This window comes from Silurus meridionalis, chromosome 16 (assembly GCF_014805685.1).
Source record: "Silurus meridionalis isolate SWU-2019-XX chromosome 16, ASM1480568v1, whole genome shotgun sequence".
NCBI classification, from domain to species: domain Eukaryota; kingdom Metazoa; phylum Chordata; class Actinopteri; order Siluriformes; family Siluridae; genus Silurus; species Silurus meridionalis.
In genome coordinates this window covers 15,953,226-15,970,345 of record NC_060899.1, presented here as the reverse complement: position 1 = coordinate 15,970,345, position 17,120 = coordinate 15,953,226, and the positions used below count along the sequence as shown (strand labels likewise).

General features: G+C 35.7%; 2 protein-coding genes across 5 annotated transcripts; both read right to left on the bottom strand.

The window, feature by feature from the left end:
• Positions 1-632: 632 nt before the first annotated feature.
• Positions 633-3,859, bottom strand: LOC124399055 (urokinase plasminogen activator surface receptor-like). Its single transcript, XM_046869723.1, has 5 exons — positions 3,707-3,859; positions 3,516-3,617; positions 1,607-1,753; positions 1,312-1,422; positions 633-1,177 (listed from the first exon to the last, which is right to left on the bottom strand). The coding sequence occupies exons 1-5, from the start codon at positions 3,753-3,755 to the stop codon at positions 978-980; spliced, it is 609 nt and encodes a 202-aa protein (XP_046725679.1). The 5' UTR covers positions 3,756-3,859; the 3' UTR covers positions 633-977.
• Positions 3,860-5,067: 1,208 nt separating this feature from the next.
• LOC124398911 (urokinase plasminogen activator surface receptor-like) lies at positions 5,068-16,992 on the bottom strand. 4 transcript variants are annotated; one of them, XM_046869424.1, is made up of 5 exons: positions 15,556-16,992; positions 15,320-15,430; positions 14,948-15,094; positions 14,171-14,278; positions 5,068-5,211 (listed from the first exon to the last, which is right to left on the bottom strand). In XM_046869424.1, exons 1-5 carry the CDS (start codon positions 15,704-15,706, stop codon positions 5,120-5,122), a joined length of 609 nt encoding a protein of 202 aa, XP_046725380.1. In that variant the 5' UTR covers positions 15,707-16,992; the 3' UTR covers positions 5,068-5,119. The 4 variants fall into 4 exon arrangements, with proteins under 4 accessions (XP_046725380.1, XP_046725378.1, XP_046725379.1 ...); XM_046869422.1 differs by lacking the exon at positions 5,068-5,211 and adding an exon at positions 12,680-13,376; XM_046869423.1 differs by lacking the exon at positions 5,068-5,211 and adding an exon at positions 12,680-12,958.
• Positions 16,993-17,120: the final 128 nt, after the last annotated feature.

Below are 17,120 nucleotides of genomic sequence, written 5' to 3'. Positions count from 1 at the left end.
ACTTGTGTTATCTTTTACTATTATTTACATTAGTTTGATGAACATTAAAGTGTGACAAACATGCAAAAAAATGTAATCTGGAAGGGAACACTTTTTCACACCACTGTATGTATATTTAAAAACGTGTATGCAAGTATAAAGCATGCATCGTGGGAAGACATGCATGTTGGGTTTTTTTTTCTTTTTTCTTTTTTTGGGGTGGGGGTTAAAGTGGGTAAAACAGGCAGCTGTATTATATTTATTGTAGTACTTGGCTCAGTGCTGCTCACTTTTCTTAACTAAAAGTTTTTTTAATACCTTTAGAAATAAGAGACGAGATCTTTTCAGACACACAAGTGAATCTTTATTTAATAAACAGGATTTCAACTAGAAAGCAGGTTCTCTCACAACAAAACATATCGAAATACATATTGAAATCCCCCGAATTGCGTTTGACACATAACTAATTTGTTTAGCTGATTTTCCCGATCTCTCGAGGAGAGCACGATAGACCAAAAAACTTACAAAGAATGGTTTTTATGGAGTTTTATGTTGAAATAATGAAATTTATTAATATAAATGTAATTATTAACTATAGTACAGTACTGTACACATAACATTTTTGGGGTGGCGTCCCTTTGTCGTGGTTTTCGTTTATCGCGGTAAACAGGGGGTTACTGTAATAAAAAAAGCATTTCAGGAGCCTTTGGGATTAAAAAAAAAACAACAATAATATATAAGCCTGAGAAAAATCCAGCAGTTTTTTACTGGACTTTTTTGTAATCATTGTTAACATCATTTTCATCAAACAGTCTCTAAATAAAACACTGAATCACGTGAATAAAAGGCCATGTTTACAATCTTGAACAGGATATGAAACCACAGTTAACTGGGAAACAAGCAAACAGAATTATTAATCAGCATTATAAACAAGAGAAGAAATGGCATGTTGTATTACACAATACAAAAACTGTGGCTTTCCATCAGTGTACATTTCATTAGAAGAGAATGGAAGAGAGCAGAGGAACAAGCATCAGGAGGAAACTCAATTTGTAGCTCTCAGCACCATTACACAGGTTCCCATCACAACACTGAATGTTTGATACACCCAATCCTGGTGTACTTGCTGATCCAGAAGCAACACAGAAGCTCTTGGATACGCATCCTTTCATTGACAAAGCATTGCTCCCTTGTTGAACTTAGAGCGAGAGAGACAGAAGGGGAGTTTAGAAATACCTAGTTTTAGCCAGGTGCACTGTATAATTTTTATTTTGAACAATGTATTTTCACCCAAATACATTCATAACACACGAAAAATATGATTATGTTCACCTGTTAAACTGATGCAGCGGTCTTCGTCTCCTTCACAGTTCACTGTTCCATAGCAGCCTTTATCATCGCAGGTGTAACACATTCTCCCATTGACAGACTGCCTCTGAAGAGCTTCACATAAAAATACAATCACACAAAAAGCTCACTGTGTCTCAAGAATTACTGCAATAATATCTAAAGCTAGCTGGCTAACATGCACTATACAAAATTAGTTTAAAATTACATTTATTAATAAAATGCATTAATAAAATAATAAAAAAAAGAATACTTTATCATCTTTAAGTGTGTATTTTACCTGGAAGTTTTTCAGTGTTGCAGAGAGGGGTACTGCAGCATTTGCCGTTGTTGGTTACTTTCATCTTTCCCAGGTTCATACTTCCGCTTATACACGAATCTGCTGTGCTGCAACTCTGTATATTAACATCTGAGATCTTTGTATTGTCTAGAAACAGTTCACATATCAGGTTATTAGCCCAGTCCCCAAACTGATCCATAACTGTTTTACACAACTAGTATACTGTAGCTTAATACTTTATCACTGTTAATAAATATCAAGTGTACATTTATAGTTAGATTTTTTTGGATATTTTTGTTCTTTTTGCCATCTAAGCGTTCGCGTGCCACCAGGAAGTCTCAGGGCCTCAGCACTGAGAGAATTCTTTTTACTGTCTTTTGTATTTAAGTAGCATTGTTGGGAAGTTCGAATGTTTTCTCTAATATGGTATTTTTTAGACCAGTTAGTCCCCAAACACCAGGCCATGGACTGGTCTTGGGGCCACACAGAAAGAATGAAAACAGTTTTGTTATTTTATAAAAAAAAATTTAAATTACAAGTTTTAAATTAAGCTCCCTGAATTATGATTACTTGAAAATTTAAAAAAGCTTGGGGACCACTGCCTTAGCTTGATTGCTGAGGACAGACTTTCCTTAGTTTGATCAGTTTTAACAAATTTGAGAAACAGTTATGTAACAGGTTTTGTTGCTACATCTTTTTACATCCTGGGGTGCAACTAAGTTTTTTTTGGCTTGGAACCTCCTTCTGATTTCACAGGGCATTCTCACCCCACATCGTCACATATCGACGCTGTGGATGTTGCGTCCGCCGGCGTCCACATCCGACGCCGAGGGTACCCTCTTCGCGTCGATTTTCGACGACAGGACGGAAACCCTTCACGCCGCCGACGTAGATGGATGGGAGCCCCTGTGCTTCGCTTTTCAATGCAGATCGCTGTCCTATACACTTAATAATTTATTATCTATCATAATAAGTGTATAGGACTAATTTTAAAATTTCATAAAATTCTGAAGATGACCGTAACCCTAACCCTAACCCTAACCCTAACCCAAACCCTAACCCTGACCCTAACTCGAACCCTAACCCTAACCCAAACCCTAACCGTAACCCGCAAATGGGGTCCCGTCCATCTGCGTCGGCGGCGAAGGTTTCCGTCCTGTACGTTGAAAAGCGACGCGAAGGGGGTACCCTCGGCGTCGGATGTGGACGCCGTCGGACGCAACATCCACAGCGTCGATATGTGACGATGTGGGGTGCGAATGTGTTGGATTTCAACAACCAGGAACCAGAACCGGGACAAAGCTAGCTAGCAGTCACGTCCTTCTTCAGTGAAATGTTACTATATAGTTTTCCAGTCGGCCTCTGACAGACACTTTAAATTTTATAATTTTAAACGTAGAATATTTTGGTCTCTCTAATGAGGAGAGACTCATTTTAGAACACACACTGACATATACTTCAATAAATACTCGTATATTAAAAGCCTGCAGTGGCGCCTTTGTGACTACTTTGGCTTTCCACATTCGCCGCCGCAGAAAGTGCGCAGTGAATAACGGCACTGTTGCGACACAGGGTCACACCTTCATTAGAGAAAGTGTGTATATTATTACCTCCTTAGGAGTTTTATTGGATGGAGAAATTACACTTTCTGATAGTTTATAATGATATTTATCTTTGTGGAACAGCAGTAAAGATGAAAAGACAGGGTGAAGCTCTCAGAAACATGACAAGCTTTGGGAACCTTTTGAATAAGTTACACCAAGAAAGAAAGAAAAAGATAAACTGAACAAAGATGTAAAAAAAAAATGCATTCTATTAAAGAAAAACCGTTTAAGCTCAAATTAATGTTTCATTATTCTTTAAGCAAATATAAATACTTTAATTGGTAGGAATTATTTCTTTCACATACCCACGTAGACAGAAGTGGTCGCAGTGAGACACTTATCAGGGCAAGATTTCTCTTGACAATTTGTTATTCCTAGCACACACTCATAACAATTCAGAGACCATGCTGAGAAGGAAAAAAAATTAGAACAGAAAATGAAAAACATTTACATGATGTACATGATTGCTGTAATTTGCTGTAATAAGTTGCATTACCTTGGGGGAAAAGCATGCAGATGAGCAGAAGAGTAACTTGAGTCATCATATTGATGTTTTTGTAGAAGTCAATGTTTGATGGCCAACAGAGGGAATGAAATAAAAGTGAGCTCTGAAACAGAGTCTGGTCTTATAGGATGTGCAGTGATTGTTTGCAAAGTAGGAGGGGTTTCATACGTTTCATTTCTTAAAAAGTGAGACTTTGTATTTGTCTTTTCGTGAAAACCACTGGCAGAAGATCAAATGGGCACCAAAAAAAAATCCATTATGTAGTAACTGTACTAAGCATTGACACTTCTGCTATCTTTATTTCTTGATCTACTGCACAAGCACAAGGGTGTGTTTTTAATAGAAATGTATATAATAGATATATGATGATGTTTAAAATGTGATACCTCAAACTACAGGATTCTCTAAAATCTCTTTAAAAACCTGACAAAGAGAAAGTCAATACATTTGAAATATCACCAGATGAACTTCCTGGGCTATTCAGACAAACAGCAAATTGTGTCTCATCTGAGCAATATCTAAAATATTAATTTGTAGATATTTGAACAGCCCTTATGCTTTATCAGGGATACAGTGAATACTTAAAAGTCAAGTCAAGTTTATTTCTATAGCGCTTTTCACAAGACATTGTCTCCCATTAGGGGTCACCACAGTGGTCTCCACACCCCCTTGTCCTCTACATCTGCCTCTTCCTACCTGCATGTCTTCCCTCACCACATCCATAAACCTCCTCCTTGTTCTTCCTCTTTTTCTCCTTCCTGGTGTCTCCATCCTCAACATTCTTCTACTGATATACCCCATGTCCCTCCTCTGCACATGTCCAAACCATCTCAAGCTCACCTCCCTCACCTTGTCTCCAAAACGTCCTACATGCTCTGTCCCTTTAATAAACTCATTTCTAATCCTGTCCATCCTCGTTATTCCTAACAAAGCAATTTAATTTAGTCAAATCAGTATATTATAAAAAGCATCAGTATATTTATATTTATAAGTGCAATGACTTCAGGTTTTAGTCAAATCAGTATATTATAAAAAGCATCAGTATATTTATAAGTGCAATGACTTCAGGTTAGGAGGTCATGGATGGGTCAAGGCCTGGACAATGACTGAGTCACATGTTACTTTTTTTTACTTTGCATGTTGCTTTATTTTATTATTAATAACAGAATATAAATAAAATCTAATCTGCATGTATTACATGTACAGGCACAAACCTGACCCAACAGAATGTATAGAACTCTGTAAGAACCGCTTAAAATAGTAGAATACTATAGTTAGTGCTACAGCAAACTAATAAATGTAATTCAGGAGAGGATAAAGGAGAGCAAAGGGATGATCATGAGGAGTAAACTTGTTGTGACAGTCTCAGCAGCGTTACACAGATTCCCCTCACAGCACTGTACATTACATAATCCCATTTCTGTCATGTTTGCTGATCCTGATGCAAGCAGACATTTCTGGATACGCACTGGACATGGGTTTCATTTCATGTTGAACTAAAGGACACAATGAAAGAGAGAATGAGAGAGAGGGTGGGGGGGGGGGGTGGGGGAAGAAAGAGAGAGTGTATGTGAGAGAGAGAGAGAGAGAGAGAGAGAGAGAGAGAGAGAGAGAGAGATTAAAAATATAGGAATAAAAATCACAAATCATGTACCCCTAGTATTAATTATTTGCCCTGTGTGCGCAAACTTTCTAATACAATTAATTTTTTATAACACATTATGTTCCTTTTGAATAATATATTCGTATTAGTGTACATTCTTAGCAGATCTTAGTTCACCTGATACAGTGATGCAGCAATCTTCAGTTACTATATGACTTATTTGGCCGTCTATAGTCAGTGTTTTCGGGTTTGACCTTTTTCGTCTTCTAAAATCGCAACAGCGTTTCAAAAGAAAAAAAGCAGCTCTTAACTAAAGATGTGTGGATTCACATCCCTTCAGTTGCTTTCCTTTATAATTTTGACTCCTGTTTCAACTGATCATTGTTTTATATTGACATGTCAAGACATGGCACGAGTCTCCGGTGTAAGTTCTTTGGAACATGCAAACCATTTCAGGACAGAAGGTTTATGGTTTGCATTAGTTTAACCTCTGCAATCTGTGTTAGTTTAAGCTGCATTTTATTTGTATGTATATTTTGTTATTTGCTGTAGCAGAAAAATAGTCAACCATCCTGTTGTGTACTTCTCCTTTAATATCTCTATGAAGATAATTGATTCAGGAACAAAGAAGCTGGGTATGTAAATAAGTAAGGAAATAAATATCTATTTACACAGATAAGCACACACACACACACACACGCACACGTGTGAAAGGAAGGTCTGTTTTTTATGATGATGCATGAAGTGGGTTGTACATTTGGTGGAGGGATTTCATGCAGATTTCCAAATATATACCTTGAATTGTTTTTTTGAAAGGGTCAGAGGCTTAGCTTTCCTTTTCTCTCTTTTTCTGAAATTCAACTCCCAGCTAATTACATTATAACATTGTGGAGTGTTTAGAAAAAGAAAATAAAGAAGAGAAAATTTGCTCGTGTGTATTTACGCAAAATCAGATTTTTGACTTGATCATGACCTTTTACAATATTGTTCAAAATAATAGCAGGACAATGTGACTGACCAGAAGAATCCAGGTTTTTAGTATATTTTTTATTGCTATGTGGCAAACAAGTTACCAGTAGGTGCAGTACATTCTCAGAAAACAAACAAGACCCAGCATTCATGATATGCACGCTCTTAAAGCTGTGCAATTGGGCAATTAGTTGAAAGGGGTGTGTTCAAAAAAATAGCAGTGTATGCCGTTGACTGTACAAACTCAAAACTATTTTGTACGAACATTTTTGTTTCTAGGATTTATCAATCCTGTGAATCACTAAACTAATATTTAGTTGTATGACCACAGTTTTTTAAAACTGCTTCACATCTGTGTGGCATGGAGTCAACCAACTTGTGGCACGTCTCAGCTGTTATTCCACTCCATGATTCTTTAACAACATTCCACAATTTATTTACATTTCTTGGTTTTGCTTCAGAAACAGCATTTTTGATATCACCCCACAAGTTTTTGATTGGATTAAGGTCCGGGGATTGGGCTGGCCACTCCATAACATTAATTTTGTTGGTTTGGAACCAAGACTTTGCTCGTTTACTAGTGTGTTTGTTTACATTGTCTTGTTAAAACAACCATTTCAAGGGCATGTCCTCTTCAGCATAAGGCAACATGACCTCCTCAAGTATTTTGACATATGCAAACTGATCCATGATCCCTGGTATGTAATAAATAGGCCCAACACCATAGTAGGAGAAACATGCCCATATCATGATGCTTGCACCACCATGCTTCACTGTCTTCACTGTGTACTGTGGCTTGAATTTAGAGTTTGGGGGTCGTCTCACAAACTGTCTGTGGCCCTTGGACCCAAAAAGAAAATTTTTACTCTCATCAATCCACAAAATGTTCCTCCATTTCTCTTTAGGCCAGTTGATGTGTTCTTTGGCAAATTGTAACCTCTTCTGCACATGCCTTTTTTTTAACAGAGGGACTTTGCGGGGGATTCTTGAAAATAGATTAGCTTCACACAGACGTCTTCTAACTGTCACAGTACTTACAGGTAACTCCAGACTGTCTTTGATCATCCTGGAGCTGATCATTGGCTGAGCCTTTGCCATTCTGGTTATTCTTCAAACCATTTTGATGGTTGTCTTTCGTTTTCTTCCACGTCTCTCTGGTTTTGCTCTCCATTTTAAGGCATTGGAGATCATTTTAGCTGAACAGCCTATAATTTTTTGCACCTCTTTATAGGTTTTCCCCTCTCCAATCAACTTTTTAATCAAAGTACGCTGTTCTTCTGAACAATGTCTTGAACAACCCATTTTCCTCAGGCTTTCAAATGCATGTTCAACAAGTGCTGGCTTCATCCTTAAATAGGGGCCACCTGATTCACACCTGCTTTTTCACAAAATTGATGACCTCAGTGATTGTGGCATTGTGCTATTTTTTTGAACACACCCCTTTCAACTAATTGCCAAATTGCACAGCTTTAAGAGCGTGCATATCATGAATGCTGGGTCTTGTTTGTTTTCTGAGAATCTACTGCACCTACTGGTAACTTGTTTGCCACGTAGCAATAAAAAATATACTAAAAACCTGGATTATTCTGGTCAGTCACATTGTCCTGCTATTATTTTGAACAATACTGAATATTCTATCCTGCACTCATTGAAATCTTGTTATGAAAATGAAATCCACATAGAAGTCTATTCATAGAACCAGTTTGAGACAGAATGTGCTTTGTGACAGCACTGGCCTTTTTTCATGCTTGACATTTTCAGTGGGACAAATCGAATACACAAGATGGTCAGTTCAACTCATATAATACTCAGCGAATATTGTGGCATTCATATGATACTCAATTAGTATTTAGTGTCCCAATGTGTGGCAAGAGAACCTTACCCACACCATTTCTCCTCAACCAATCTGAACTGTTGACATGATGCTGTTGGTGCCAAATTATCAGCCTATGATCAACATCGTGCAGCTGAAATCAATAGTAATCTGACCAGGAGATGTTTTTGACTCCTGTTCTTGGCTAAGCTGATGTGGTTGCTGCTGTAGTCCATTCAGCAAGTTTTCCATATGTTTGCTCGCCATGCTTGGAAAGAGTGATTTGAATCACCATAGCATGTCTGCTGATTCATTTTCTCATCAATATGCCTTTTTATGCCCAGAGAACCATCACTTACCGGCAGAGCTAGTGCAGATTGCTCAGAGAGAAGTGCAGATACTCATGTTTTAAAATGCTCTGGTAAAAGTTGAAGTTCTGACTGCACTTTTTCACTCAGGTTAAAGTGAAGAAGTTTGGACTCGGACATGTACTTTAGTAAGAAGTAGTCATTATTACTACCTGTTTTAGTGTCACGCTGGTACCTTAAACTCACATATTAATATTAGGGCTGTCAATCGATTAAAAATATTTAATCGCAACTCAATCGCACATTTAAATCTATTCTAAATTTACCATAAATGAATACTTTTCGTTTTCAATACTTTAATTAACATGGACATGGAAAAATATTGGTGCTTGATGCAAATGTATGTTTATTATTAGTGAAACCGAACTCAACATTTTGAATAATGTAAATCATCAGGACCCCAAACGGAACTTTTGATATGTTTCCACACAGACGGTTAAAGAGGTGATACCGGAGAAACTGTACCACATCTAACTTCTATACGGATTACAGAATCAGAGAATATTCGATGGTTTATATAAAAGTAGACATTTTGCGCTTTCTATTCATCAGTTTATTATGTCTGTGAGGCAAATATTCACTGAGATTCAGGTTGTTTTATTTATGTGTCTGTGAAAAGAGATGACAGAGACCTCAGAGAGCGCCCCCTGACTGTTTTCTGTTTTTTATAAAACACAGCATTTTGTTGTTACTATGAGTGAATAAGAATAAAAGAAGACCCTTTACAGATTCGAATAATGTGTTGCTCTTATCTGTACGATTAAAAAGCGTCATTTAAGTTTGTTTTGGCATTATGAAGAATAAATGCCACTAAACGCTGACTCCCTCTGTCTCATCCACAATAACCACAGACTTCCTTCTGCCTGCTGATTGTGAGCTTCAGAAACTAGTCTACATCTGTGGTGTGTGAGAGACAGGAACTTTACACCAGTGGGAGATTAAAAAAGCTGCACAATCACAAAGACACAGGTTATTGTGCTGAAAATGGCGCAATGAGAAGAAAAAATATTGATCATGTAAACCAAACAGATTAAAACTAAAGTAACGTGTCTGAAAATGTAGGAAGTAGAAAGAACAAATATTTGTGTAAAAATGTAAAGAGTGAAAGTAAAAAGTTGTCTGAAAAATACATAGTGAAGTAAAATACCGTTAAAATCTACTTAAGTACAGAGGTGAATGGCATAGACTTCACACACACACACACACACACACACACACACACACACACACACACACACACACACACACACACAAACACACCTGTTTCAACTTCTCAGTTTTTATAATTCTATAAAGTATATATTTATAAAGTCTTCTATTCTCACACACAAACCAACACAGTGGTTTTGAACTGTTTAGTTGTTTCTCCACTTCCTCTTTCACAGTTTAAGTTTTGATGTGGAGATCTCGTATTAGACATTGTATTAATTCAGGTTTTATTTAATATGCAAATTATAGTGAACAAGAAATGACCTGCCTTTTCTATTGCAGTGATTCACTTACTGCAGGTTGCACATAAGACTGTTAGGTTGTGTTTATTAGCTCAACCCTTAAAAACCAATTGGCCAAAAAACCAATGACAAAACATTATTACATTACAACATAATTTTGCAAGAGTTGCGAAATCTATAAAAAAATTTTTTTAAATATGTTGTATGGTTTTGTATGTATGTGTTTGTTGGTGTGTGTGTGTGTGTGTGTGTGTGTGTGTGTGTGTGTGTGTGTGTGTGTGTGTGTAGATGTAAGCTTTAGAGTATTTAAGGTGTTTCAAAATCAGATGGTTGTAAATGGACATAAGAAATCATATTAAAATGATGTGTACTTTCTCACAGAGTTCAGACTGAAGTCAAAGATTCAAGTGTTTTTTTTTTTTTTAATGTAAAAAAAACTAAATAAAATAAATAAATGTTAACTTAATATTGTGAAACTGAACTTAATTTGTGATCATTGTTACCACAATTTTCTCAAGAAAATTGGACTGAACGGACAAGAGGCAGGTAAAAAGTTGTTATTTCATTAAGGCCGTTATGTGTCCTAAATGTCCACTAATGGAATATTTCTTGTGCTCAACCCCTTAATAGCTATTTCCACTCACCAACAGAAAATATTATAACTCAGTGCTAAGAGAAAGCAAAAAACAAACATATATTAAATTCTACTTCTATTGCAATTTTTCACAACCAAATTTGCATTTCACATCATTAAAGCTTTAAAAGGAGAAAGAAAGAAAGAAAGAAAGAAAGAAAGAAAGAAAGAAAGAAAGAAAGAAAGAAAGAAAGACAGACAGAAAGATTAAATTGTGATCTATCACACAATTAATTTTATTATATCTTATACCCAAATGTATAACTATAAAAGTCTTTGGCAATATTGCCAAGCAGAAGGGGTTAAAAAGTGAACTGTGAAAGGAAGTCAGGGTTGATAGTGATGAATGAAAGGGTGTGTAAACTTGGCACATGGGCAATGCATTTCTTTGGTTTCGATTCTTCAGATATTGAGGGAGGCTTAACTTTCTCTTTTGTATAAATCACAAGTGCTCTAGGTCAAATGTCAACAGCTCTCAAGTTGAGATGTTTTTGAATAATACATGAGGTTTACCACCAGGTTTACCACTCTTCTCTGTTCTGGCACCGAGGTGGTGGAATGAACTTCCCCTAGATGTCCGTACAGCAGAGTCCCTGATTATCTTTAAGCGACGACTGAAGACCTACCTCTTCCTAAAATACCTACATTAGCACTTTCCAAGTTTGTAGAATTCGAGTTATATTTATATTGAGTTTGTAATCTTGCGTACCAGTGTAGATTTATTCACTACTAGAGATTTAAAGCACGTTTGTACGTCGCTCTGGATAAGGGCGTCTGCTAAATGCCGCAAATGTAAATGTAAATGTAAATGTAGGTGTAAACCTCAAAAACAGGAAAACAAGATACACATTTTCTATGACATTTCTATCTATGGCATTTGGCAGATGTTTATACCCGATGTGAGAAGTGCTTTAAAATCTTTTGTAATAAATAAATACTGATACTGATTCCTAGTCTGTATCTGAATACTGATTCAGGACTCAGACTTAGTTTACCACCGGACTAAAACTCTGTTGGGAGAGAATATGGTTAGAAAAGCTAAAAAAACAAACAAACAATAAAATGTGAATATCACATCCGTTTTTTTCTTCTGAATTACAATGTGGCTGAATATGCACTCTAAAATATTTAGTGTTAAAATTAAATGCATAAATGTGATACTGTTCATTTATTTAACTTCTATAGTCTATAAAAAGATGTATTATTACACACAGAGTAGATTTTTATTATAAATACTGCAGGTGATGCCTCTGTAAAGACAACATGACTTTCATATTCTGTATTTTATATGAAATTGTGGATAATCATTTTGCAAAAACACTGCAAAATTATACTTTAATAACACTTTTACAGCATAGGATATACTGTACACTATATTAGTATAGTTTAATCATTTAAAATTGTGTTTATTTTCATTTCTGTTGAACAAAACCAGCAATTTCGTTAAAAGTATTTACATATATATTCAAAACCTGTGGCAGATGCCCTTGCTTTGCATGCAACGTGCTGCATTTTTATTAAATATTTGCATATTTAAATGAATTGATATGAATAATTGTGATTTACAACTCAAAAAGGTAAAACTAAAAACTAAACTAAAGATTTGTTTTAGCTTTTAATTCTTTAAAATCAGGATGGATCCAGTGAATGTGTTGTGATAAATGTATAAAATCATCATTTTGTGGCTTTCAATATGGCGTTTATTATTAGTTGAACCATGTATAGTCTGGTACTGTACACGGTGAAAAAACAACAACAACAACGTTCCCTTATGACCAGGATGCCACATAAAACAAACATATTTCCTGTTGTTTCTTATTTTATATATAGAATTTGCATCCGTAGTATGACGAGAGAAAATGCGAGAACATTACTTAGTGGTAAGTAAAATGAACACCTGGAGAAACAAAAGTGGAGAATTGTTTTAAAGACTATAAAGTAGAATTTTACATCTATTTCTAATAACTGATTTTGAAGCATTAAGAGCCATCGGTGGTATTTTTGACCGAGACGGTTGTCTATTATTATATCAAATTGCATTTCTAAATAAAAAAGTTAAGATTTTTGAACAAATAATAAAAATAATTATAATAATAATAATAATAATAATAATAATAATAATAATAATAATAATAATAATAATATATTAGCACAGCTGTATGAGAGACTTATTTTTAGGGCTATGAAATCAAGCTGAGGTTAATATTGTTTCCAGGATGTTAGTGTGATATAATTGTTTGTGGTTGTGATCTACCAGTAAAAGAATAAAAGCAAGTAGGAAGTTGTAAGACATGGCAGCAGAAATGAGGTTCATGTGCAGGGTTGGTGAACGTCTGTGTGACCACGTGAGAAGTGTATCAATCCAAATACTTTTTCACAGGACATTTGTTGGACCTCCAAATATCCTGTTTGTTAAAAGGAAGAGATTGTGACTATCGTCTACAATGCAGCCTGTAATAAATCAAATATTCATCTCACCTGACTTTATTATAGAAGATTAATAAACATACACGCCTTTGATTATTAGCAGGACAAAACCTAGACAGTGAAAACCCTACACTCAACACCTTAAAAGAAACTTTAATTTTTACTTTTTGTCTCATAAGTTCAGGGAGGTATTAAGTCAGTGTAAGAGGATAGAGGAGAGCAGAGGGACGAGCATGAGGAGGAAGCTCAGTGTGAAGCTCTCAGCATTGTTGCACAGGTTCCCCTGACAGCACTGCACATTCCCTGCCACAAGTCCATAAAAGTTTGGTCTGGTCATATTACAAATGCTTTTGGATGCACATCCTTTTATAATCATCTGACCATACCCTTGTTGAACTGAGAGCAAGAGAGTGAGAAAGAGAAAGGAAAAATATTATATTTTACAAGATTCCATTCATTGTGTATAAGCAAGAAATGTTTTAATGCCTTTAATAAATTAATTAAAGCGTTTAGATAAAAAAACGTATCAGGACAAGATGAACAATAAAAAAGAAAGCAAGAGTCCATGTTAAACTGCACTCCAAAGAGCGTTGAATATTCAGTATTGTTCAAAATAATAGCAGTGCAATGTGACTAACCAGAATAATCCAGGTTTTTAGTATATTTTTTATTGCTACGTGGCAAACAAGTTACCAGTAGGTGCAGTAGATTCTCAGAAAACAAACAAGACCCAGCATTCATGATATGCACGCTCTTAAGGCTGTGCAATTGGTCAATACGTTGAAAGAGGTGTGTTCAAAAAAATAGCCGTTGACTGTACAAGCTCGAAACTATTTTGTACGAACATTATTGTTTCTAGGATTTATCAATCCTGTGAATCACTAAACTAATATTTAGTTGTATGACCACAGTTTTTTAAAACTGCTTCACATCTGTACTGCTATTATTTTGAACAATACTGTATATTGACTTTCACTGTTCTTTTTGTTTCATGTGTATCTTCAGAAATGCTTTGTTTCACAGACTTTTTCACAGACAGACTGTTAAAGGAAAGACTGTTTACAGCTGCTATAATGAGGCAAAAAATCTCAACAGTTACTCTGAGAAGATAAAAAGTAAATCACGTGTTGCTGTTTTATTTAATAAACCAGGGAACCTTTAACCCAGTGATTAAAATAAGTAATATTCACCTGTGGTAGAAATGCACAAGTTTTGATCTCCCATACAGTTCAGTGTTCTTGAGCAGCCATGAGGGTCACATGTGTAGCACAACAGGCCATTGGGAGACTGTGGTGGTCCTAAACAAAGCATGTTTCTCAATCAAACGTCACCACGTACACCATCGAGCAGTCATTAAAGAAACTAGTCATTATTCTTACACTATAAAATATATATGTAACAATTTACATGTTATTTTTATGTATAATTTATCATAATTAATTCGGCAGTGTGTTTCTGACTAAATCTAGCTCTACGTCAGGTAATTTTATTCCATTGTTCACTTAGTGATTATACAGTGTTTTTATAGGATTGTGATCAGAGTTCTGAATTTGAAAACATTAACATTCCTTTGACTTGTGTTTTTGGTTGCCATTGTGCTGAAAGGTGAAACATTTGTGTTTTTAACCAAACATATCTTGTAGAATTGTGACCAGAAAGGTTCTACTTAGACAACAACACATTTTGCGTCATTCTTTAAATACAATAAGGTGGCTTGCGTATTATTATCTTTATGATAGCTGCCCAACCCATAACATAGACAGGTGAAGAAAACTAAAGATTGTTGTCCCGTGCAGAGAGTCACCAGAAATCATGGCATCTTTAAAACTGCTATTAGTCTCTTATCAATTTGTTATTTTATCAGTTTGTGCTGTTTAATGATGTCCTGTAACTACCCTTATGTCACACATGGTCATTAAGAATCACATCATTGGTGGGATTCGATCCTAACAGCCATTTGTTTGTACCTGGAAGTGTTTCGTTGTTGCAGAGATCAGTGCTGCAGCATTTGCCGTAGTTGATAATGTTCATTGTTCCTGTGTTTAAACTTCCATTGAAACACATGTTTGGCCTGCTGCAAGTTTGCATACTCACATTTATTACCTGTGTAGTACCTGTGACACATTACACAGCCCAGAGAGATCGATAAATGTACATTTACTTACTTTATTTGTATTTTGTATTAAAGCTATATTAATATATAACATTATTTAACAAGTAAATTAGCAGACTATCCAACTGTATTGATGTATTTCATATATTTCATTTTGTGGACCCTAATGTACACTTTACATATAAGGAAAATAATCAAACAGTATATACTGTATACATCGTCTTACCTGTATACAAGGAAACAGAGGCAGTGGCACACTGATCTGAACAGTTTACCTGCGTACTTGTGCATGATGTAACTCCAAACGAAATGCACTCCTGACATGTTATCGACAGCACTTAAAAAAAAGAAACATACAGTAAGAACAAATCTGACCTCCAGATGCATCTACAGAGGATCTCCTGGAAATGATCCACTGTTTTGTTCAAATCAATTCCTTTCAGAAAATGTCAGATTTCTTACCGTCTGAGACAGGCATACAGATGAGAAGCAGCAATACAAGCTGGAGCTTCATTGTTGTGAGATTGGAGAAGTTTTGAAAATGAATCAGGTAAAACACAATGTCCAGTTTAGTAATAATGGACTGAAGGGTGGATGTGCAGAAGGAGGGCATCACCCTCAGTTATAACACAATGCCTTCATTTCTTTTCAGCATCATTACTTTGAACTCGTCCATTCTTTGAAATGACTTTGCTGTTATACAGAGTTAAACAAAGGGACAGGGAATGCCTTTAAAGATGTTCCACATTCAACTGATGAGCTATTATGGCCCTTTAATAATAAAAATTTATATTTAGCATACAGCTTAAAGACCAGAGTTAATTTAAAGCACTTAATAAAGCCTGTGATTAATAATAATCATGATTGAAAGTGTTTGTTTATATAAAATAGATAAGAATCAGAAAGTCTAATATAATATGAAATTATGTGAGTAGCATGTGCATGTGTGAATGATAGCATATGATAGCATAGGGTGGGCACGGGTGACCCTGGGGAACTGGTTTTTTTTAGCTGCAGGGAGTAGGTTTTTTGCACTGAACAAGAGCACACAGCACAGAGCAGGAGGTGTGGAGTGCAGATAACAAACCCTTAAGAGACATCCTGAAAAATATTTAACAGGGATGAAAAGAAAGGTGGAGAGAGACGGAGATAATGAGACAAACGTAAGTCTCCCGAGGAAATATAGCGAAGCGTATGTAGCGTTTAGCTTCACTGTGACTACGGTGGGACATGAGGAAAGACCAGTATGTTTACTGGGTGTAAAAATGTAGGCAGTGGACTGCATGAAGCTAAATTAATGAAGGCGTCACTTAAAGACATCACACCACAACCAGGCTAATAAACCGCTTGAGTTTTTTCATCGACTAAAAAATAATGTTAATAAAGTTATTCTTTGTTGCAAGTTAATCTCTACTTTTTTTCTTTTTTTGTTTTCTATAATGTTAATAAGATACAGTGTTATTCAGAGGTGTACTTATAACAATTTTATAGACAAATAATACTATTTACAGTCACGGAGGAGAGTTGGGGGGCTCGAAATGTTTACTTTTTACCTTACTTCTTCCTAGGGGGGGCGTAACAGAATATAATTGAGAAGCACTGATTTAAACGCACAAAAGATCATAGCGCCTCCAGGTGGCTGTTTTTTTCCACTTTTGGCTTGGCACTGTTTAGATACAGTATGTCTCAGAATAGACACATTTATTCACAAATCTATTCTTCATTTTGGCATCGTCCATTCAGATCATTGTTTATGAGAATGAGTTGATATGTCACAAAGCTTTGAATCATATCTAATGATCTAAAATCATATGAGCTCCATTCGGATAAAATGTGTTTAACATTAAAAACATTAGTTGTTATTTTAGATTTAAGGAAAATAAGGGATCATTGTTGATTACAATTTCCACAGAAACTAAACAGTTGGTTTCATGACAAAAGCTGAAGAAATAAAAACGTATTAGCATTTTACAAAACTTTCTGAGAACCTTTTCTCATCAATGTAAATATCGAGTGAGCTCAAGCAC